Source organism: Mya arenaria, chromosome 15 (genome assembly GCF_026914265.1).
Source record: "Mya arenaria isolate MELC-2E11 chromosome 15, ASM2691426v1".
In the NCBI taxonomy this organism is placed as follows: domain Eukaryota; kingdom Metazoa; phylum Mollusca; class Bivalvia; order Myida; family Myidae; genus Mya; species Mya arenaria.
Window position 1 is genome coordinate 34,004,150 of NC_069136.1, and position 25,688 is coordinate 34,029,837.

At 34.2% G+C, this 25,688-nt stretch overlaps 2 protein-coding genes across 2 annotated transcripts; one reads left to right on the top strand and one right to left on the bottom strand.

Moving 5' to 3' along the window:
* The first annotated feature begins 2 nt into the window (after window positions 1-2).
* LOC128220075 (uncharacterized) lies at window positions 3-3,774 on the top strand. Its single transcript, XM_052928329.1, has 2 exons — window positions 3-192; window positions 1,088-3,774. Exons 1-2 carry the CDS (start codon window positions 21-23, stop codon window positions 1,591-1,593), a joined length of 678 nt encoding a protein of 225 aa, XP_052784289.1. The 5' UTR covers window positions 3-20; the 3' UTR covers window positions 1,594-3,774.
* Window positions 3,775-21,361: 17,587 nt separating this feature from the next.
* On the bottom strand, window positions 21,362-25,683 carry LOC128220575 (uncharacterized). Its single transcript, XM_052929021.1, has one exon. The coding sequence runs from the start codon at window positions 25,641-25,643 to the stop codon at window positions 23,892-23,894; it is 1,752 nt and encodes a 583-aa protein (XP_052784981.1). The 5' UTR covers window positions 25,644-25,683; the 3' UTR covers window positions 21,362-23,891.
* Window positions 25,684-25,688: the final 5 nt, after the last annotated feature.

Sequence of the window (25,688 nt, forward strand, 5' to 3'; positions counted from 1 at the left end):
AAAAGTATCGTGATGTCAAGATGAGAGACGTCTTTCAGCCAGAAAAAATCTCAAATCAGGTTCCAATGGGACAGATAGTTGAAGCAGCTTATTGTCCGGGAGGAGACAATCGATCCGGGGTAGATGCGGTTTTATTTCGAATTGAAAACCGGTTTCCATTGTCTGGTGGAAGTCCCTTCATATTGAGAAAAGGTATCTATAGTTGGTACATTTAAGTCGCGTATTTTGGATGTATTGGCAGTAAAGTGTGTGGGCGTGTGGACGGGTATCTTGGTTTGCTTTTCAATAACAATATAAGAAGCCAAACATTTAAAAGACGTTGTTTAAAATTACACATTTCGTATGTTTTTTTTTTTCTAAATTGCTGACTACTATGAAGTATGACATGTTTAGTCTTATAATTTTATTTATTTATGTTGGAATAAGTGCTCAGTCCTTTTCTCCTCGTCTACTGATTTTAATTTTCTTTGCACTTGATTTCACTGACCCGGCATAGCAGCAAAACACTATAAATAACTTAGTTTAACAAAATACACATACCGAGATACGCGCAATGCGACACGACTTTAAACAAAGTTTACACGGACATTACAACATCGTTATATATATATATATATATATATATATATATATATATATATATATTTGTTTGGGTTGCCTTTCGGCAACATTCGCCATACTTTAGTTAAATTCGGTGGTTAATCTCCTTCAAATTCAGTTCTTAGGCACACTTTGTACTGATCTCATATATAATTACCTTTAAGGCCTCTATATGTATTATGTTGTAGTGGTCCGAAATGCGCCGCTGTGTTCTATAAAGAAAGACGCATGCTAATGATTTTTGCATGCACCGTCAGATTTTTAAGTTTTAAAGTTACTTGTAACCTGGTCGGAATCGTTGCATTTTGACGAGTTCATAAACGTTTCGATCGCATATGCTGTGTATTACCTTTTTCTGAATTCATTTTCTATCTCAACGTAAACATAAACTCTATATGTATACATTTTATTGACACGTATTTGATTGCCTTTGAAACTATGTGGTTATATGTTTTTAGGAGAATACATGTTCTCATTTCTTTTTCAGGTGAATATATAAATCCTGCATTTTCATTCGAAACCGGTAAAATATGTGGAACAATACCATTCAGTGAAAAAAAAGTATCCAAATTTGGAGCGGCAACCGAACTCACCGAAGGTATCTTGGAATTCGAAGAGCCATTTGTCTGCTTCAAGACAATGGAGTTGAAATGGATGGTTGGTGATTATCAGTTGAAATTGTTTAATCAATACCAAGTCCGTAGTGCTCCAGGAGACGATTTCTTTGCAAATCCAGGCGATTCTGGGGCACTTGTTTTAGCAAAGGATTTAGATAAGAAGAACTTGTGTATAGGAATTGTTGAGGGCGGGCAGAAGAATAGCCAGGTCACTTGTGTTTCCCCAGTTCAAGATGTTCTGGAACAATTTAAAATTCGAAACTTTAAACAGTTCGAAAACGAGAAAAACACGAAAGACATTGTTCATATGAGCAACAAAATAGACCAGATAGAAGCAACCCTACAAAGAATTGAAACGAAAATCAATGCGTCATGATAGAAATTATAACCGGTTCTTTTAATACGCAATACACCTGATTATGTTTGATATATCGTTTATTATCATATAAGACGGACGGGTGATCAGTTTGGCTTATTCGAGTCTTACGTTAACTGTTTTCGATTTTTTAAATAGCTTAATTCAAATTGCTTACACAAATACATTTACATTTTATTTTACTAAATTGGCGCGTTATTGCGCGTGATTCACCTTAAATGTTGGCGATCTTCTATGCGGTGATATCCCTTGGCGAACAAATAACGTCTCTGCTGAGAAAAGCTGGATTTCAGCTATATACTACTTCTATGGGTATTGATTTAATGTTTTAATGAAGCTTTATTATATTTAATAACAATGATTTCAATTTGATTTCATTTGTATATATATTATAAGCGAAATAAATTTTTAAACATTTTGAATGGCGTTTCGTGAATTTGAACATCATCATTTTATACGCGAACAGGCAGTGATAACTGTGTGGAATGGGAAGTGATTGCTGTGTTGAGTTTGACAAAGTGTTGTAAGATGGGGTTTTCAAATACTGTTTACTTGACCGATATGCAGAAGAGTTGTGTATGTATTTGTTTATTTTGATTTTTGTACGATTGCAATGTATTGCAACAAAGTAGCACCAACAGCGTCATTTCACGAGCGGCTTGTCGTTTTTGTAACGTTTATGATGGTGCTACGAGGCAAACAATATTTCAATCTTAGACGTAACGAAACTCATTTTCATTTCAAGTGAAAACTGCTTATTTGTGTTAACTGTTATTTAACTGGGATTGCACTTGCTAATAGCGTCAGAAATTAAGTTAACGCTGACATTATTGATATTTTCTTCCTAACACTGTGTGCCTCATGTACGTTTGCATCGTTAAACGAGTTATATATTAAAATATATTATTTTGATTATCTACTAAACAGAAAGCAAGCATCCATTTTTATTGATCAACTGTTCCATGTTAATGGGTTTGCCCAAAAAAAAACAGAACATTTATTCGCTCCATTTTATCGTATTTTGCATTTTTTTCTAAAAATGAAGGAAGTTTATGCATCCTTGATTTATTTATGGAGTTACGTACGTTTTTTCCTTACAAGCAGGATATACTATTTTGGTTAAAATCAATATTTAGTTCACTTAACCTTTCTGATACAAAACTGCTTATTCATATACTTAGCAACAATTCTTTTTATGATGTTTTCAGAATAAAAACCTCTGTTTCATTATGAATAGCTCAATAAGTCGAAAGTATGCAATAAAAAACATGCATTTACCTGCATATTTCAGTTCTCGCTTATAATGTTGATTACATATATCTGCGCTAAATAAAATTAATTTTATTATGTCATACTTCATTACAGTAGATTAAAAATGGATACTTGTTTTTGTATGATATAAATTTGAGATGACAACAAGGGCAGTTTGGTCTTAATTATTACTATCGGCTTTCAAATCTCATCCACTTCTAAATTTGTGAATATGTGAATGTTGAACTTGCAATCCGATGATCATTTAATTTAGTAAATTGTGTCCTGTACAGCCAACTCAACGAAAGTAAATGTTGAGCGTCATGTTCATATTTAAATGTAGAATGTAGTCTATATTCTGATATGACACGTAACCTAAAATGCAAAACTTTATTCAATGAGTTGTATGTGTATTATGTGCTTATTTATTTTCATTCGTTTTTAATATTGTAAAATTAGTTACGAATATGTCTTAATTTACATAAAAGTATGAGATACTTATATATAGAGAATTATTTTAACAAAAGCGAATGTTTATCTTAAAGTATATAGTCGTACAAGTGTTTAAGTGTTAGTACTATCTACAGTGTAAGCGATATTTCTGATTGCTAACATATATTGATATGTATTTAGTATAACTTTTTCCTTTGGCAAATACTTTCTTTCTGTATGGCTATTTGTTTAGGATGAATCTGTACATAAAGTGTCTTTATATAAATTATAAGTTTCAGATCATTGTTATTTGCTAATTTATCTTTCATAATAGAACTACTGTTGTAGCTGTTGTATGACTGTATATCCACAAAACAAATAAATATAGACAAAATAAACGTACGTTGGCAGGTTTTTAACAACAAGGTATGATTATAAGATAAAATTATGAAATGTTTTGATTTACCTAACTAATTGTGTTGCTCTATATGTGAATTCGAAATTTAGGCTTATAACTGTTTGATTGAATAATAATTTATTATTTGAAATATACATGCATTGAGTCATCGAAAACACTGTTTTGTATCTTTATTCGTCCACATGTGACACGGCCTTCTGGATATTTTGTAATTAACCCTGAATCGTGAATCTATTTCAAAACAAACTTTAAAGGCAGGAAGGCAAACAAAATTAATGTAAAAATCAACAAGCATAATTCTCTACGATATATACAAAGCAGAGCCAGAGAAGAGATTCTTTAATTTAAAACAGAAAAACTATTCACTTGCAAATTACTAAATATTATTTTTTTATTGTTTATGTAATTATGTTCAAACTGTTTTAATACTTCCAAAATATTCGTCCTTATATTTCACTTATGAAAAATGTTAATTTTGTTTGGACTTAAAAACCCAGAACCTACCCACCAAATGACACTAGCAATGTTATTAATTGGTCATGGCCTAAGAAATAACTGTTCCATTTGTAATTTTGGTTCCTAGTGTGTATAGGAGGTTGTATGCGTTTGAATATTCCCATTAACTCAATACACAAACATTAAATATACCCCCACCAGGAAGTGGTGTGTGCTATATACGAATCATCATGTCCCGTCCGTCCCTTTGACTTGCTTATTGCGTGTCTACCTTAACGTCCGTACGTCATGCTTGCTGCGTGCCCAACTATCCGCCCGTCAGGTTGTCTGGTTAACTGTGTGTCTTCATATCCGTCCGTATGTATGTTTGGCTACCTGCGTGTTTAACCATTCGTCCGTACGTCTGTCTGATTTGATGCGTGCTTTATTCTCCGTCTTTCTGGCTTGCTGTGTGTCAACCTAAATGTCACTACGTCCGGCTTGCTTACTGCGTTTCTACTCGTCCGTATTTTTGTCTTGCTTGCTGCGTGTCTACCCGTCCGTACGTCTGTCTGAATTGCTGCGGGCCTACCCGTCCGTACGGCTGTCTTGTGTGCTGCGTGTCTACCCTTCCGTACGTCTGTCTGGCTTGCTGCGTGCCTATCCATCCGTACGTCTGTCTTGCTTGCTACGTGTCTACCCGTCCGTATGTCTGTCTGGCTTGCTGCGTATCTACCTGTCCGTCCGTCCGTCTGCTTTGCTTGCTGCGTGCCTACCCGTCCGTACGACCGTGTGGTTAGCTGCGTGTCTACCCGTCCGTACGTCTGTCTTTCTTGCTGCGTGTCTACGCGTCCGTACGTCTGTCTTGCTTGCTGCGTGTCTACCCGTCCGTGCGTCTGTCTGGCTTTTTGCGTGTCGTCCCGTCCGTATATTCGTGAGGTTAGCTGCGTTTCTACCCGTCCGTATTTCTGTCTTGCTTGCTGCGTGTCTACCCGTCCGTACGTCTGTCTGAATTGCTGCGGGCCTACCCGTCCGTACGTCTGTCTGGCTTGCTGTGTGTCTACACGCCCGTACGTTTGTCTGGCTTGCTGCGTGTCTATCCGTCCGTACGTCTGTCTGGCTTGCTGCGTGTCTACCCGTCCGTATGCCTGTCTGGCTTGCTGCGTGTCTACCCGTCCGTACGTCTGTCTGGCTTGCTGCGTGCCTACCCTTTCGTACGTCCGTGTGGTTAGCTGCGTGTCTACCCGTCCGTACGTCTGTCTGGCTTGCTGCGTGCCTACCCGTCCGTACGTCCGTGTGGTTAGCTGCGTGTCTACCCGCCCGTACGTCTGTTTGGCTTGCTGCGTGCCTATCCTTCCGTACGTCTGTCTAACTTAAGTCTTAATTTATGCAAATTGTTATATATGCTATTTATGCCATTTGTTAAAGGTGTAGAGAGAGATGCGATGACAATAAAAATGCTCATGCTTTTTTAATAAAATATTGAGGACGGCTAGAGTATGAAGTAACTTAAAATTGCACCGTTAACATTATATTATATCAACTTAACTTTAAGTTGGACCTTGATATAACCTTGATAAAAGAAATGAGTTCAGTGAGTAAAGTAAGGAACACATTACGTCTCCATGTTTGGTTTATATTGTTAGTGCGATTCGCTTACGATTAATAAATTCGAATAGCTTTGTCATTTTAACACAACTTTGTGAATACATTTTATTGGTCAACTGGAACTTTTCAATGATTCTTTGACTGTTGAAGAAATCTGATGCCTTCTATATCATTCGTTTTTAAATTTGGTTATATGTTATTACCGTATTATTTCTAAACTTTATTACAGACTTCGCATAACAATTATTCTATAACATACACTACTTTTGTTATACTGAAAATGAATTTGAGAAAATAAAGGTATAGTTATAACTAAATGTATAAACCGAACATTACAACATACAAAACAACACTGTCATGTCACATACAAAACAACACTGTCATACCACATACAAAACAACAAAGTCATACCATATGCAAAACAACACAGTCATGTCACATACAAAACAACACAGTCATACCACATACAAAACAACAAAGTAATACCACATACAAAACAACACAGTCATGCCACATACAAAAACAACACAGTAATACCACATACAAAACAACACAGTCATGCCACTTGCAAAACAACAGAATCATGCAACATACGTAACAAGACAGTCATACCACATACAAAACAACACAGTCATGCCACATACAAAAACAACACAGTAAAACCACATACAAAACAACACAGTCATGCCACATACAAAACAACAAAGTCATGCCACATACAAAAACAACACAGTCATACCACATACAAAACAACACAGTCATGCCACATACAAAACAACATAGTCATACCACATACAAATCAGCACAGTCATGCCACATACAAAAACAACATAGTCATACAACATACAAAATAACACAGTCATGCCACTTGTAAAACAACAGAATCATGCAACATACGTAACAAGACAGTCGTACTACATACAAAACAACACAGTCATGTCACACTCAAAAAACACTGTCATGTCACATACAAAACTACACATTCATGTCACAAACATAACAACACAGTCATGCCACATGCAAAACAACACAGTTATGTCACATACAAAACTACACATTCACGTCACATACAAAACTACACATTCATGCCACATACAAAACAACACTGTCATGTCACATACAAAACTACACAGTCATGTCACATACAAAACTACACATTCATGCCACATACAAAACTACACAGTCATACCACATACATAACAACACAGTCATGCCACATACAAAACTACACATTCATGCCACATACAAAACAACATTGTCATGCCACATACAAAACTACACGTTCATGCCAAATACAAAACAACACTGTCATGCCACATACAAAACTACACATTCATGCCACATACAAAACAACACAGTCATGCCACATACAAAACAACACTCTCATGCCACATACAAAACTACACATTCATGTCACTTACAAAACAAAAAAAATCATTCCACATACAATACAACACAGTCATGCCACATACAAAAATCACACAGTCATGCAATATACAAAGCAAAAAAATTATTCCGCATACGAAACAACACAGATATAGCATATATAAAGGATCACAGTCATTCCACCCAGCAACAAAATCACTGTACAAATGAATCAGAATATATTGATAAGCAAATATTTCGGTTACCACCTTGGAACGGTCAGTGCAACAGGAAGTCTTTATGGGGTTTAAACTAGCTGATCTGTACACAACCTCAACATTATTGAAAAAAACTAATTCAAAATGTTTTTTTGACTTTTGACCTATTGACGTCAAAATAGTTAGGGTGCTGGTCATGTTTAAGGGACCTCTACCAAGTTTGTAGTCTCTAAGCCTAAGCGTTTTCAATTATTGATTGGAAACTGTGAATTTTCAGCTTACGGTCACAACGACCTTGACCTTTGTTTTCTTCATATATTGATTTCAGCTAAAGGTCATCTTAAGGTCAGCACGGCATTGACCTTTGACTAACCTGCCTACAAAGCATTAGAACCCTTTAAGGCAATAACCTCTCAGGTGTTGTAATACTAACAATGATAAACTTAGGTTTTATAGTTTTAGTGACACAAGCTTTGGGTGAATAAGGGAAATTCTATATTATTCCAGTTTATAAGCGGCATGATAATAAAAACAAACTGGTATTCATACAACATCTTAAGTCATTAAATTACTTAAGTAGATTTTCTAAAGTGTTCATGGTCAAATTAAGAAAAACTACAGGTTTTATACATAAAATCATATGTACTACATAAAGTTAATGAAAATAAAGTATTTAAAATAATATTTAGTTATTATATCATTCGACCAGTGCAAATCTTAACCTCAGGAAATGACTAAATAAGAAATTAACTTGAGATGTTTCATGAAAACCAGCCCAGGAGCATATATGGAAAAAGAAATTGAAAGTAATTATAACAAGTAAAATGATATTCACTAGCTGATCCAAAGGAGGGGACCCCCCCCCCCGACCCCACTCCCTCCTAATTGTCCAAGTTTGCAAGGTAGTTTAATATAGGAAAAAAACAGTAATAAAATACGCCCAAAATGCACCATTTCCAATAAGACATTGTCAAATTGTTCAATGGGGAGTACACAAAACACCCACGCCCCCACCCCCTGCAAACACTTGACCGTGGGCCAAATAAATTGCGATTCCGTGTTTAGTTACGCCCCCACTTACGTCGAATCCTTGATCCGCCACTGTAATAAATCATCAAAAATGCCAATAGTATTTTTCTGAGTCTAGACGTGTATTTGAGACTTAAGACTAGAAAATTACACTGAGAGGGCGCACAAGAATTGGGGGATGAGGGAGGGCGGGGCGGCGGTGTAAGAGTTGAATGGGGTACACCCGAATGTTTGAAGTATATTTGTTTATAGAAGATGAAGAATTTATTTTCATTTTAATCTGCACGAAACATTTGATCGTGTATTGGTTGTTTCAGGTTGTTTTAACAACCTGGTAGACCAAAGCTATTCTTATGGTTAAGAAATGCTATCAGGTAATAGGATAATAATAATTTTTCGAGAGGCCATTTTTAACGCTGCTAATTGTTTGTGTATATAAAACACACATTCTGGTTAGAGCAGAGTGAGCCGCTTTAACGAGAGGGAAGAATGCCCATACAATGTCCTAGATATGAACTTTAAACCACTTAATGGCCCCTATCAGTAAGGTGCATTCATGTCCATTCACATATTTGTCTTAACATGTAATTGAAGTATATTTGCAAAACCTCTTTTTAAACAAACTTCATTTCAGAGATAAGTTTCAGAGCGTGTCCGTTTATATGAAAGTTATGTACGTGAAGGTAGCGGCCAAGCGGCGTGAAATTAGCGGCATTGCGGCGTAAAGTTGGCGGCATTTAATTTAAGTGTTCATTTTAAGCAAAATGTTGCCTTCCGACGTAGCATATATGACGTAATTTATCACGTGGTATACACACACTGGTTTGACTATTGGTAATCAGTTCCACTCACGTTGCTGTTTATTAATAGAAGAAATATTTTTTGACAATACCTGGTACCGTACTTGTAATTTTGTTCTTGTACAAAAACTCATCATCCTTTACTCTACTTATGTTAGGTAAAGGATTGAAAATATCTAGTTAGTGTATTTTATGGAATTATTTTTACCACCTGTACAATACAATTTGGGAAAAAAGTTGACATTGGGAAAAATACAAAATCAGGCTTAAATATCTAATTTAGATTTTAATGGCAAAATATATCATCGAAATTGGAGTTCGGGATGAACAAGCCTGAATTATTACTCTATTGCTTGGCATATTTTTTTTTCAAGCCCTGCTATATTAAATTCAGAATTAGAACAAGCCCCGATTACATAATTTTCACCAGTGCATGATTGTGGGCTTGTGCTAAAATATTCTATATACTACATGTTTTAAAGATTTTTATGCATATATTATTTTGTTAATTTATAGTAAGTCTTTTCAAGATTTTTTATTCATTAATGTTATGAAATCTCCACTTATCAAATTTGGAAAACATAAAATATGGTGAAAAATGGACAAGTTTTCACTAGGGAAGAAGGCAGTAAGGCAGTAAATTTCACCAAAAAACCCCACTATTAATGTTGTTGTTGCTTTAGCCATATTGTTAATGATTACAACTGAACAAAATTGACAAGATGAAAGAAGAAAAACTGATTTCAGGAACATACCAGTTATTTTTTCATTATAATTGATCATCAGAACATCACTAATTAGTATAGTCTATCTATATCATTATTAAAAAAAAAGAACATGGAAATTATATTGATATAGTATATGAAAAATATTACTTGAAACTTAATGAAATCTCAAAACGCTGAAGTATAAGCAATAGTGTTGTGCCGAAGATCAGTTATAATCGACAATTGATCGGAAAGGCCTTCATCAGCGACAATCGATAGTGAAATTTGAACAATCGATTATAGAAACAAGAGACGTAACCACAACCGACTACCAGTTAAAAGATTGTCTTGAAAATATATTTTGTTTCTGGTCAATACATGTTAATGTTGAAATGTTCATGTGGTACTATATTGTGTTATCTAGTCATATTATCATGTCAGTAGCTCACTACAGTACCTTATTACAAATTTTCTTTGTAATTTAACTGCAAAAGGATTGGTTCTCAACATCACACTTTTGTGGTTTTAAAATGTTACCGGTATTGTTTACTTCTTAAATCATGTAATAATTTAGTTTTTTCAGTTTTCTGAAAGAAAATGTTCTTGTAAAACACAGAATATTCAACTGTTTGTTTTACTTGTTACTGACTGATTATCAAAACGAAATTGATATTTTTCTTTGTGTTTACTTTACACATGTATTCAATACCGTACACAAAATTTAGAGCCTGCAGTCTCATGATCTGTAATAGTAACTTGTAAACACTAAAGTATAGTTGCGTTCTGAATAAATAATGTAATTTATACAAATAAATGTACAAATAATATTGTAAGGGAACATTTTTTCTTAAACTGGTTCATGTAGTTTATCTATATGCCTTATATATGATGACCTAAGATAGTTAAATAATGATTAAAACGATTAATAATCGATCATTGATTGTTTTCATAAACCGATTATCTATAGTAATATTTCAGTCTGATTCCCAACACTAATAAGCAATAAAAACAGTCAATTGTATATATATAATATATATCAACATCTACAGATACTTAGCCATAAGTTTTCAATTTTGGATAAAATTAACAAAATTAGAATTGCATACCTTCTTGTGTACATCTGTTTAATAAAATGAATAATTTTCCTTTATCATTAAGTAAAACAGTTTTTAAAATAACAATTGAAGGATTAAAATTTTGAGCTACTAATTGCATTACCATAGATCTACTCAAATTTTGACACTTTTTAAAGAATAACCAAGAATAATTTCCAAATCTTCAAATGTAAAAGATCTACAGCATTCTTCCAAAATGGAAATATTTCATACTTGACTGAGTTCTTATTGAAAAATTGTCCTGAGGTAAAATGGTATTATTAAAACATGTGCTAACAATATTCCCAAATAATTTGGTACAGTATGACAAACAAATAAGCACATGATTGTGAAGAATCACTGTTTCTATGTACAATTGACTGGTGCAATAGTTAGCAATAGACTTGGCGTCAATTGAATTTAGTTTGAAGGATAAACAATAACACTTTTTTTAACACTTTTTTACCTTTTTTTTCAAAAAAATGATTGCAGTCAATTGTAACCATGAACTCCCCAGGTCCGGGGAATAGTGGGATTTTAGGTTCAGCCAATCCCGGCTTTATAAAGCTACAATAATTAGCAATCAGGGATACTTTTTTATTATTTTGACATTTGTTATTAAAGTTAACCTGGGAGGAAAAGTGCGCCCGGTGTGGGGCTCGAACCCACGACCGCCGGAACACTAGCATGGCGCTCTAACCAACTGGGCTACCCGGGTGGGCGGCTGGTTCTAACCGACACTAACTACATTACATGTATCCCTGTCTCGAGTCTGCCATAGTCTAAAAATCTTCAAAAGACTGAAGGCCATTTAGGTGGACTAACCCCCGCTTAAATTCCTTCCCTGCAGGAATGAACTGATGGTAAAATGTCCTCGCACCAAAGGGAACCTAGGTTACGCCCATTCCCGAGGAAATTTTGCGAGGAAAAAGCAGACAAAGCTTTGCGGAGTAATGTCACTATGTGGGGGGGGGGGGGGGGCATACCTGTGCGTGATCAAAAATAACAAACAATTATTATCATTTAAACCATCATGAAAACAAACGGCATTTAGACTTACCATACAGTTGTCTTCAATAAGTCCATAGCCCAAAAGTTTATGATTGTCCATTTCAATCCATTTTTTACACGAATGTTCGTCTGAGGTCACCGGAGTAGGTCCTACTTGATTTGATGCTAAACCGGTTTAAGAAAATGTTCGTCTCCTACGCAGTAACCCCCCCTATTGTACAGTAGCAAATATAAAATCCATCACAAAATCTTCACCTAACTCTCATAAATGTGATTTAAAAATATGTTAATATTTAATCAACGTGTTTAACGATATTCATCTTTGAAACATTATTACAGTATCTTTATCCTCCATTCACAAACACGTGGACATGATATTGATAAGCAAAGTACATGCGTATATTTGATAAACGAACAAAAACATGCAAACAGGTAGCAGGATGAAACAATATGAACAATATCATTCCTAATGCTTAGAACGTATACTTGATCAAAGATAATGTCATTCAAGACATGAGTTTTTAAACTATCATGAATTGCGTGAAGGGCTATACACTTTTGCAAAAAAAATACCCCTTGCAATAGTATTTGGATATATTTACTTCTTATTTATCAATGTAAAGCTATCATTCAGTTATGGCAGGTGTTCAATGTAACTGAGCACAATTTAAGAGTGTAAACGAATATCGCCACTGCTTTTAGCTACAGCTCCTAAACCCTGACAATAAGTGAACCGAGATAATGGCTCCTTTTCAAAGAATCATTTGAAATGGATGAATTCTGAAACAAAGAATGATTGTTGAGCTTATTTTTTTACGAAGTATTAAGTCAATACACAATGTTATAGAACATTTATAAATAATATCACTGACTTATAAATAATTGTTTAACCTATACTGGTAATAGGTTCGTGATAGTGCTATCATACATATATGTACCCATTTCATATGACAAGAAAAATAACATACCGTGAGTGATGGAAACGAAATAATAAAAAGAAGCCACTTTTGCATAGGATAAAAGATACACATCGAAAGGTTTTTTTCTTTAAATCTGAGTGATCAAATTAAGTTTGTCACTAAGTCAACATAGTTTAATGTACCTACTGACAATATAAGATGGTGTTCTCTAACCTATTCGATTAACTGAAAGACACAAATTGAGCCCACCAGGAAATGAAAATTAGTAAGTTATTCTTTTTAAAAGTATTTAATATTTTCGAGCATCTAGGACCAGAAGGCTTCAGAAAAGGATAAATAATTCGCAAATCTGACGCAGTTGTATTTAAGATCACTGTTTTAGATTGCACACAACGTCACAAGTGAAAACACCGATGTAATACTCGAAATCAGGTAACATCTTGCAATGTTATTTTCTTGAATAATCTACAATATTAAATTAATGAGCAATAATATCATGACATGTATATATCACAACTTTATTTCTCCCCAGCAGATGTTATACGGTGAAAGTCTCCAACTGGTGATTCCTCCAACTTCTGTGATCACCAACTTCTGTGAACTCCAATTGGTGGCTTTTATCTATAGAAATTGACTGTGGAATTCTCCAATTGGAATTTTCCCCAATTGGAGAGCCGTTTTTACAAAATCATAATTTTTGATTATTTATTAGATTTTAATTATGTTTATGAATCTAGTACTACAGACATACATAGAAATGTAATTTTCTGTTCCAAATTGTAATATTTGATTTTTTTCAAATTGCTGATTTTTTCCCCCGTTTCGGCTCATATGGAAAATTCTCCAATTGGAGTTTGCCAAAACCCCGCGGGGGACCTAAAATCCAATTGGTGGCCAACGGGAGAAATCAATTTTGGAATTAAAATTTTCATATTTCTTAAAACTTTTTTTTTAATTTTACTTAAAATATTTCTTATTTAATGGGCAAACTTTCTATGTGTCGCTTTTGAAGTTGATATCTAAGATAATAAAAAACTAAGTTTGCAAGTAAACCGGATTTGCAAACTTATACCGGATGCTGTTATATTTAAAATATTTTATTAAATGAGGATTTGAAACAGTCTGACATTTGGGGAAAAGTTAACATATCATGCAGAGAGGCTGCTATCTAAACTCGATATGAGTCATAACCGTTCTAATCGATACGCATCAATTAACTTCCTCTTTTATTAGAAAAAAATGTCAAACAGTTTTCCTTATCATTGATTTATCATCCCATTAACAATACAACAGTGTTGGTTTAAGCTCGCGAACAAAGTTTTTTGTCGAGTTGAAAGGTTTTTATTAAAAATCATCGGAAAGCCACGCGATCTCATTAGTACTATTTAAGTATTATGAAAACTAAAAACACAATTTTATTGTTTTTTTTATGAAATTGAAAATACACACTTTTTAGTTTAGTTTATTTAAATCATATTCAATTAAGTAAGCAGAACCCATCTGGTCGAAGTTTTCTTTAAAGGTCCAACAATAAGGTTGATACATCTTTTAGATTTAGAGCTACGTGGCCACATATTCCATAGTTTAAATAGCGCCAAATTATCGCTGATATTTTGTATCTTTACCTTAATAATATATTTATCTTTCATTCAAAAAAAGCATCAACATTAATAATCAAACATTAACAGTCGAAACTCGCTATGATCATTAAATTCAAATTAGTTAAATACAATAATGCATTAAAATTAACAAAGTACCAACCTATGTTATACGCATTTAATATTAAAACAAAAACAGTCGAAATTCGCTATCTTAAACTAACACCGTTATCTCGATGTTCTGGTTATTTCGAAAAAAAATCGAATGCGTTGGGTTAATTGAGACAAGTTCTGAATTCGGTTGTTTCGAATGTTCGTTATCTGGAAGTATCTCCCGAGGTGCAAACGTCTTCGACATAGCGATACTTATTGTATATGCTGTTGGATGTATGTTTCCCTTACTATAAAATAAGGTTTACATAGAACTTTATATGCTACAATGTAAACTAACCAGATTGTTGTGTGATCAAACCTATCCTTTTACACCCCAACTATACGCTATATATCGGAAAACCATCTTAAAAATGATAAAATAAACAAATGTATTATCTTACATCTTTATCATGATCATCATCATGATCATCATCATGATCATCATGATCATCATCATCATCATAATCATCATCGATGATGATGATGATCATCATCATCATCAACTTTGGCTATGACATTTCGACATCAAAATTTTTGCTATGACATTTCGACATCAAAACTGTGGCTATGACATTTCAACATTGAAACTTTAGCTATGGCAGTTCGACGTTACGATTATATAATTGTTTTCTTTATCAATATCATAGAGTAAGCCTGAGTATACTGACGCCACATTGAGAAACAACTGCCTTTAATCGCAACACAAGTAAACAATTATCATAAGATTTACATATTTTTATTTCAATAACTTCAATAATAATCAAAGCAAGCAGAATTCTTCTTATTATTAGGTAAACTAAATAAATCCACATACATCTCACTAGCAAATATGTAAAGAAGAGTGATTCAAACAAACATCATATTTATACAAGAGCAAGAAATGATAAAATCGTTAAACATGAAAAGCCTTACTGGCGGGGAACTTTACGGGAGTGGAATTCAGTAAAAATCACATCTCATTATTATTATTATTATTATTATTATTATTATTATTATTATTATTATAACCTGCAATTCATTATCAAATAATGCTCACACGACCATGGTGATTGAAATAATACACGAAAGCGACACGCGGGTTTATTTATAATTTTAGCAGCAACACCAGCATCCTGAACGGCTCGCACTTTAAAACGGATTCTAATATTATTGACATAACATTTAATCACAGTTTAATTACATTATATCAATAATATTGAGGACATTTATTTGGTTTGTCAAAATTTATCTTACGCTTCAGTAAATACAATACCCTGGAAGGTGTATCATAAAGAATCTTAGGGATTGTGTTCGTACCTATTTAAGTATGATTTATTGTCCTAGGGGTGTTTCATCATATTTTAATCAATTATATTTAGAATCATTAAACTATGATAAAATAGTATATCAATACTATTAGAATCAGTTTTCTAAAGTAATCGGACAATCGCTATTGTTACAAATAAAGAAGAATAATGAAATGCAATATATTCATTCTTTTTCAAAAGCATTCTCAGTGTCTAACATTGAAGAATATAAATCGCTGGGAGCCTTGGCTGTGTGCTTGTCCGATCTTATTTCTATACAGATATTACTGCATAGCTGCATGTATATATCAATTCATTTTGTGTCCCTTATATGTACGTAAGCCCCAAGTAGAGCGTCAACGCCGTGACATGATGAACGCGAGTATTGACCGTCTCAAGCTCCTAGTAGAGCGTTAACGCCGTGAGAGGATGAACGCGAGTATTGACCGTCTCAAGTTCCTTAACGCTGACACCATCCGACATCAGGAACGCCCCGACATGACTTTTTTTCATAATCAAATGTTATTAACACGCAATTTTATGTTGAATAATTTCTATAGCATTTCGTTCTTACCAAATGTAGCTTTCCATATGCCATTTAGTTAAGGACACTTGAAAAGCAGACTTAGTAAGCCATAATTTAGTGTATACGTACGATGATTTTGCAATGCTAATAAATATATTAAATTATCATTAAAATATTGATAGTCAGGAAAAAAACAAGATGACATTTATCAAAACCTCATGGAAATTTAATGTTTTTGTCGCTAAATTAAAATTTATTGCGTATAAATGGGTGGTTGTGCGTGATTTAAAAAAATCCACAAATTGTATCTTCATTTTATTTTCATTTCACCAATGTCGCGTGTGGACAAGACGGACATCCTTGAGCTCACCGTGTTCCATTTAACACTGCTCCAGCTTCAGCAGAGAATCATCCGCATCGCAACCAAAGCCATAGACGCCGCCTCCTCCGAATCCTCCTACCACACCGGTTTCAGGGATTGCGCACAAGAGGCAGTCATCTTTATAGCTGCAAATGGGCTCGTGGTCCGATGGAAGCGACCATCCTACGCGGACATTTGAGTGGGATCTTTGCGCAGAAGCTGACTAGCGGCCAGGCTGCTGAAGGAGGACTTAAGGAGGAATTTGAAAAATCAGATTTCGCAGATAGATTCGGTCGCCCTATACATATACTCATCCAAGCCATAACTCACTGGCCGTTTTCATGTCAACGCCGTGATAATCTGACGAGGGACTGAGAGGGTTGACGAGTCAAATTACAACTTCCTTCATGAGAACCCAAAAATGTTCGCCGATCTCGAGTATGTAGAAAGGCCACTATGACGTCATCATTCATCACTCCAGCACTTCCTGTTCGAGATTTGCCAGTCTTGACGTGTCAACTGACATTCAATCTTTGGGATCAGTGGCTTTGTTTCATTTGACCGAAGTGAGAACGACGTAGTTAGTTAAATGTCCAAAGAAGGGAATGCATAGCACCCGTGGTAAAAAGTTGATTTGTATTTAGTCAATGTATGTTTGTATGTATACAAGCTGTTCATGGATATTTTTATAAAAATGTTTAATGACCCATTCATGTAGGTGATTGGCAGCCATAAAAAATGAAGGAAACTTGCCATTTATTTCTTATTTGTAGCAGGGGGTTTAACTTCTTCCCCTCACATATCCCGTTGTGTACCAAATAAACTTCAGCTTCTATACGAATCATGCGCAACAACTGCCATAAATTTATATCACGAGTCTTCGTACCAAATATAGCGTTTATTTCTAAATTCCGCGTACCACGTAGCACCCTCTAGGGTCCCAAGTACTTACTAAAAAAATAGTAATCATTGAAAACAGTGTACACATATACATACCTAGAAACCTTTGTTATGACATTTCGATTTTGAAACCTTTCCTCCGACTTTCCATATTGAATCCTTTGTTATGACATTTCCGTATTGAATCCTTTGTTATGACATTTCCGTATTGAATCCTTTGTTATGACATTTCCGTATTGAATCCTTCGTTATGACACTTCGATATTGAAACCTTTGCTATGACATTTCCATATTGAATCCTTTGTTATGACATTTCGATATTGAAACCTTTGTTATGACATTTCCGTATTGAATCCTTTGTTATGACATTTCCGTATTGAATCCTTTGTTATGACATTTCCGTATTGAATCCTTTGATATGACATTTCCGTATTGAATCATTTGTTATGACATTTCGATATTGAAACCTTTGCTATGACATTTCCGTATTGAATCCTTTGTTATGACATTTCGATATTGAAACCTTTGTTATGACATTTCCGTATTGAATCCTTTGTTATGACATTTCGATTTTGAAACCTTTCCTCCGACATTTCCATATTGAATCCTTTGTTATGACATTTCCGTATTGAATCCTTTGTTATGACATTTCCGTATTGAATCCTTTGTTATGACATTTCCATATTGAATCCTTTGTTATGACATTTCCGTATTGAATCCTTTGTTATGACATTTCGATATTGAAACCTTTGCAAAGACATTTCGATATTGAAACATTTGCCTTGACATTTAAATATTGAAACCTTTGCTATGACATTTCCATATTGAAACCTTTGCTATGACATTTCCATATTGAAACCTTTGCAAAGACATTTCGATATTGAAACATTTGCCTTGACATTTTGATATTGAAACCTTTGCTATGACATTTCCATATTGAAACCTTTGCTATGACATTTCCATATTGAATCCTTTGCTATGACATTTCCATATTGAAACTTTTGCTTTGACATTTCCATACTGAAACCTTTGTTATTTCATTTCCATATTAAATCCTTTGCTATGATATTTCCATATTCAAACCTTTGTTATGACATTTCCATATTGAAACCTTTGCTATGACATTTCCATATTGAAACCTTTGCTATGACATTTCCATATTGAAACATTTGCTTTGACATTTCCATACTGAAACCTTTGTTATTTCATTTCCATATTAAATCCTTTGCTATGATATTTCCATATTGAAACCTTTGCTATGACATTTCCATATTGAATCGTTTGCTATGACATTTCCATATTGAATCCTTTGCTATGATATTTCCATACTCAAACCTTTGTTATGACATTTCCATATTGAAATCTTTGTTATGATATTTCCAAATGGAAATCTTTGTTATGATATTTCCATATTGAAATCTTTGTTATGATATTTCCAAATGGAAATTTTTGTTATGACATTTCCATATTGAAATCTTTGTTATGATATTTCCAAATGGAAATCTTTGTTATGATATTTCCATATTGAAATCTTTGTTATGATATTTCCATATTGAAACCTATGCTATGACCTTTGGACATTTGCACTCTAGCTATGACATTGCAATATTGAAACTTTTGCTATGACAATTCCATATTGAATCCTTAATTACGACATTTCGATATTGAATCTTTTGCTATGACAATTCCATATTGAAACCTTTGCTATGACATTTCCACATTGAATCCTTTGCTATGACATTTCCATATTGAATCCTTTGCTATGTCATTTCCATATTGTATCCTTTGTTATGACATTTCCATATTGAATCATTTGCTATGACATTTCCATGTTGAATCCTTTGCTATGACATTTCCATATTGAAACCTTTGCTATGACATTTCCATATTGAATCATTTGCTATGACATTTCCATATTGAATCCTTTGCTATGACATTTCCATATCGAGACCTTTGTTATGACATTTCCATATTGAAACCTTTGCTATGACATTTCCATATTGAAACCTTTGCTATGACATTTTCATATTGAATCCTTTGAATGACATTTCCATATTGAATCCTTTGCTATGACATTTCCATATTGTATCCTTTGCTATGACATTTCCTATTGAATTCTTTGCTATGATATGACATTTCCATATTGAAACCTTTGCTTTGACATTTCCATATTGTATCCTTTGCTATGACATTTCCATATCGAAACCTTTGCTATGACATTTCCATATTGAATCCTTTGCTATGATATTTCCATATTGAATCCTTTGCTATGACATTTCCGTATTGAATCCTTTGCTATGATATTTCCATATTGAATCCTTTGCTATGACATTTCCATATTGAAACGTTAGCTTTGACATTTCCGTATTGAAACCTTTGGTATGACATTTCCATATTGAATCCTTTGCTATGATATTTTCATATTGAATCCTTTGCTATGACATTTCCGTATTGAATCCTTTGCTATGATATTTCCATATTGAATACTTTGCTATGACATTTCCATATTGAAACCTTAGCTTTGACATTTCCGTATTGAAACCTTTGCTATGACATTTCCATATTGAATCGTTTGCTATGATATTTCCATATTGAATCCTTTGCTATGACATTTCCATATTGAAACCTTTGCTATGACATTTCCATATTGTATCGTTTGCTATGACATTTCCATATCGAAACCTTTGCTATGACATTTCCATATTAAAACCTTTGCTATGACATTTCCATATTAAAACCTTTGCTATGACATTTCCATATTGAATCCTTTGCTATGACATTTCCATATTGAAACCTTTGCTATGACATTTCCATATTGAAACCTTTGCTATGACATTTCCATATTGTATCGTTTGCTATGGCATTTCCATATTGAATCCTTTGCTATGACATTTCCATATTGAATCCTTTGCTATGACATTTCCATATTGAATCCTTTGCTATGACATTTCCATATTGAATCCTTTGCTATGACATTTCCATATTGAATCCTTTGCTATGACATTTCCATATTGAAACATTTGCTATGACATTTCGCTATTAAATCCATTGTTATGACCTTTTAATACTAAATTCTTTTTTATGACATTTCCGTAATAAATCCCTTACTATGATATTTCCATATTGAATCCTTTGCTATGACATTTCCATATTGAAACGTTAGCTTTGACATTTCCGTATTGAAACCTTTGGTATGACATTTCCATATTGAATCCATTGCTATGATATTTTCATATTGAATCCTTTGCTATGACATTTCCGTATTGAATCCTTTGCTATGATATTTCCATATTGAATCCTTTGCTATGACATTTCCATATTGAAACCTTAGCTTTGACATTTCCGTATTGAAACCTTTGCTATGATATTTCCATATTGAATCCTTTGCTATGACATTTCCATATTGAAACCTTTGCTATGACATTTCCATATTGTATCGTTTGCTATGACATTTCCATATCGAAACCTTTGCTATGACATTTCCATATTAAAACCTTTGCTATGACATTTCCATATTAAAACCTTTGCTATGACATTTCCATATTGAATCCTTTGCTATGACATTTCCATATTGAAACCTTTGCTATGACATTTCCATATTGAAACCTTTGCTATGACATTTCCATATTGTATCGTTTGCTATGACATTTCCATATTGTATCGTTTGCTATGACATTTCCATATTGAATCCTTTGCTATGACATTTCCATATTGAATCCTTTGCTATGACATTTCCATATTGAATCCTTTGCTATGACATTTCCATATTGAATCCTTTGCTATGACATTTCCATATTGAAACATTTGCTATGACATTTCGCTATTGAATCCATTGTTATGACCTTTTAATACTAAATTCTTTTTTATGACATTTCCGTAATAAATCCTTTGCTATGACATTTCCATATTGAAACCTTTGTTATGACATTTCCATATTGAATCCTTTGTTATGACATTTCGGTATTGAAATCTTTGCTATGACATTTTGATATTGAAACATTTGATATGACATTTTGATATTAAAACCTTTGTTATGACATTTCCATGTTGAATCCTTTGTTACGACATTTCGATATTGAAAACTTTGTTATGACATTTTCATATTGGAACCTTTGCTATGACATTTCCGTATTGAATCCTTTGCAAAGACATTTCCATTTTGAATCATTTGCTATGACATTTCCATATTGAGACCTTTGCTATGCAATTCGACATTTGCACTCTAGCTATGACAATTTCATATTGAAACCTTTGGTATGACATTTTCATATTTAATCCTTTGCTTTGATATTTCCATATTGAATTCTTTGCTATGACATTGTCATAATAAAACCTTTGCAATGACATTTCCATATTGAAACATTTAATATGACATTTCCATATTGAAACCTTTGCTATGACATTTCGACATTTGCACTCTAGATATGACATTTCCATATTGAAACCTTTGCTATAACATTCCCATATTGAAACCTTTGCTATGACATTTCCATATTGAAACATTTGTTATGACATTTCCATATTGAAACCTTTGCTATGACATTTCCATATTGAATCCTTTGCTATGACATTTCCATATTGAAACCTTTGTTATGACATTTCCATATTGAAACCTTTGCTATGACATTTCGACATTTGCACTCTAGATATGACATTTCCATATTGAATCCTTTGTTATGATTTTACCATATTCAATCCTTTGTTATGACATTTCCATATTGAAACATTTGTTATGACATTTCAATATTGAATCCTTTGCTATGACATTTCGATATTGAAACATTTATTATGACATTTCCATATTTAAACATGTTATGACATTTCGACATTTGCACTCTAGCTGTAACATTTCGACGTAACGATTATATATTTGTTTTTATTATCAATTACATCGAATTAGACTTTATTTAATAACACCTCATTAAGAAGCAACTTATGTTTAATCGCAACGCAATGAAACAATTCTTATATTATTTACATATCTTTTATTTCATTAACTTCAAAATTAATCAAAGCAACAAAATACATCCATATGCATGACACGAGCAATTGAGTAAACAAAGAGTGACCATTATTCAAACAAACATCCTTTATTTACAAGAACAAGGAATAATAAAGTTGTGAAGCATGGACAAAATGACTGGCGGGGAACATTACAGGAGTCGAATTCAGGAGTGAAATCAGGAGCTTATCAGCAGTAAATTCAGGGGCAAACATGTTTATAAATAAAACAATTATCGAGATTGTCACGACAACCACCGACATCATCATCATCAGCAGCAACAGTAGCATAATGCATTGAATATGATTGGAAAGGACACGTTATTGAATTGTTGTTCGATTAACTGCTTTTGCATTATATTGTCACAACGATTCATTGTTGAAAATGTTCTCGTTTGTAATAACTGTTCTGTGAGGTTAGGTTCTAATAGTTCAAAACTTTATGTATATATACTAAATATACATAAAGTTTTAAACTATTAGAATATTCGAATATTCGATCAAAGGAATTACCACATTTTCGAATATCAATTTTGCCATTCGTTTGCATTCCTAATATACAGGCTTAAAATATTGCCCTGTGCAATTTTGTTAAATAAATGATATAAAAGATGTTCATCGGCATGACGTTATTATTATTATCATAATAACATGCAATTCAGCTATAAGCAATGCACCTACTACCATGGTGATTGAAATAATACACGAACGCGAAGCGCGAGTTTTACATAATTTTAGTAGCATCAGCATCATGAACGACCCGCACTTTCAGACTCATAGTATACTTAAACATACAATACAAAAATACATCACAGTTAAATAATACTAATTTCTATTGGGGACATGTTTTTTTGTTTGTTTGTAAGTTTCTCTTACTCTTTAGTAAATACAATACTCTAGAAGGAGTTTCATAAAGAATCTTAGGAATTGTGTTTGTATCTTAGTATGATTTTCTGTCCTAGAGGTGTTTCTTCTTTTTCAATCAATTATATTTAGAAACAAATTATTTTATAAACATACCACTACAAGACAAATCATAGTTGTTGTTTCAAAAACACATTGTTTCACTACAAGAATCTTATACACAAACTATTCAGAAACATTGTTCAAACAGAGAATATATTTACTTTCATAATTAGTTATACAAAGCACCTTTATTTGTTTCTGAGCTTGACAAATACACTCTTATTGTATTATTTTAAACAGTTTTAGTGTTTTCACGCCTTTCGCACCGTTGGTCACCACCATTCTCGAGCCATCCCTGGAGACGGCAACGGCGTACGGATGCTTCATGTCGACGTCACAGGACGCCAATATGTCCCCGTCGGGCGATATCTGGATGACGGAGTTTGTGTTCTTACTGCAGACAAACACAGAGTCATCAGGGCCAACACAGGTGCCTTTCGGTTCTCGTATTTGGCCACCTTTCACCTTGCTATTCTTGTCGGATACGGTGTTATACATGTAAACTGTGTGAGCAAACCTGTCAGTCAGAACAATACTATCCCGGGATTGTATGTAGGTACAGTTACTTGCACCAAGCTTATACGTCTTTCCAGGAAACTTCATGTTGTCAAAGTCGCTCTCCTTGCCGTCCACGTCTATCATCCTGGCAGGCCGCGGAGCGTCATAAGTGCTCACTACGAACGTGCGATCGTTCAGGGGACAGATAGAGCAGCAGTAGGTGGACAAAGTCAGCGTCTTCATCAGCGTGATCGTGTTGTCACTGCCCACTGTCAGCAGGCAGATGGTTCGGATGTCTCCTTCACTGACGGTTACTGCAATATTGTTATCAGAGTAAAAAGTTACGTCCCTAGGATATGTCGGAAATTTATAAAATTTGTCGAACCTCTTCAATGTGTCACTCAAGATAAAGCATTTACAGTTAAAGACATCAACGGCGACGATCCTCCCGTCCGGCAGGAAGTCAAGCCCAGTAGCAAACGGCTGCATCTTGTCGTCCCCTGTCTTCACGAGGCCCTTGGTCTTCAACAGCTCCAAACGCACGGCTGATTGTGTTTTTGGTTCTTGTGTTGTTGACTCTTGTGTTTTTGATTCTAGTGTTATATTTAATGAGAATAATGCGACATCAGTAGTTTTTATTTTTAAAATGTGTTCGTTGATTTTTAGCCCCACTTTGACGGTGTCATCATTCTTTAGCAAAGCGTTCAGTGTTTGTGATGCCTTGTCTTGCGTCCTCTTGAGAATGTGGCTTAGAATGAATATTTCCGTTTCCGTTCCATTCTCGCGAACGCTATCCAACAATGCCAAGTGCGTGTCAAGTTCTCTCTTCAGGTTTTCAGCCGCATATCTCCTCGTATTTAGACGTTCGTCTTCCTGTGTGTTATGGTTAGCCATTTCGCTGACAATTCGCGCCTTGGCTTCCTCGATTTTCGTTAATAAGTCTTCCTTGTAAAAATCAATTTCTTTTACGATTTCTTCCACTCGCGAAACGTTGTTCAATTGATCCTCCTTGCATTTCATTATAACTTCTGTGGCAGTTGCAATGGATGCACGTATGTTGTCCCTTTCATCATCTATTACATTCTTAGCTACCTTTTCTATTTCGTGGACATCGTCGCATTTTCGATGGTGAGCAATTGCACATATCTCACAGCATAAATCATTATGACCTTCACAGTAGAACATAAATACTCGTGTGTGTTCTAAACACTGATCCAGTCCCTTCATATCGACCTTTGCCTTGAAGCAAGCTTCATTGGCAGCAACGATGTTATGTTCATAAACGTTTGTCATGTGTATCATGTGTACTTCACAGCAGTCATCGCATAGAAATACCTTACATGTATTACAAAACATTGAAGCCACCTCTGACCTGTCCCGCCGACGACAAGGTCCACACTTGCTCCCAATCTTTCCACCGACGGCGTCACTACCACATTCTAGAAGTGTATCGTCAATTCCTCCGGTGGCCATAGTTTTTCCAACGTGTATTTCCTTTTATTTTTAAAACAGGTTTAA

Coding starts and splice junctions, on each gene's coding strand:
- LOC128220575 (XM_052929021.1), bottom strand. CDS start 25,643: ATGGCCACCGGAGGAATTGACGATACACTTCTAGAATGTGGTAGTGAC.
- LOC128220075 (XM_052928329.1), top strand. CDS start 21: ATGAGAGACGTCTTTCAGCCAGAAAAAATCTCAAATCAGGTTCCAATG. Junction 193..1,087: donor TCCCTTCATATTGAGAAAAG/GTATCTATAGTT, acceptor TTTCTTTTTCAG/GTGAATATATAAATCCTGCA.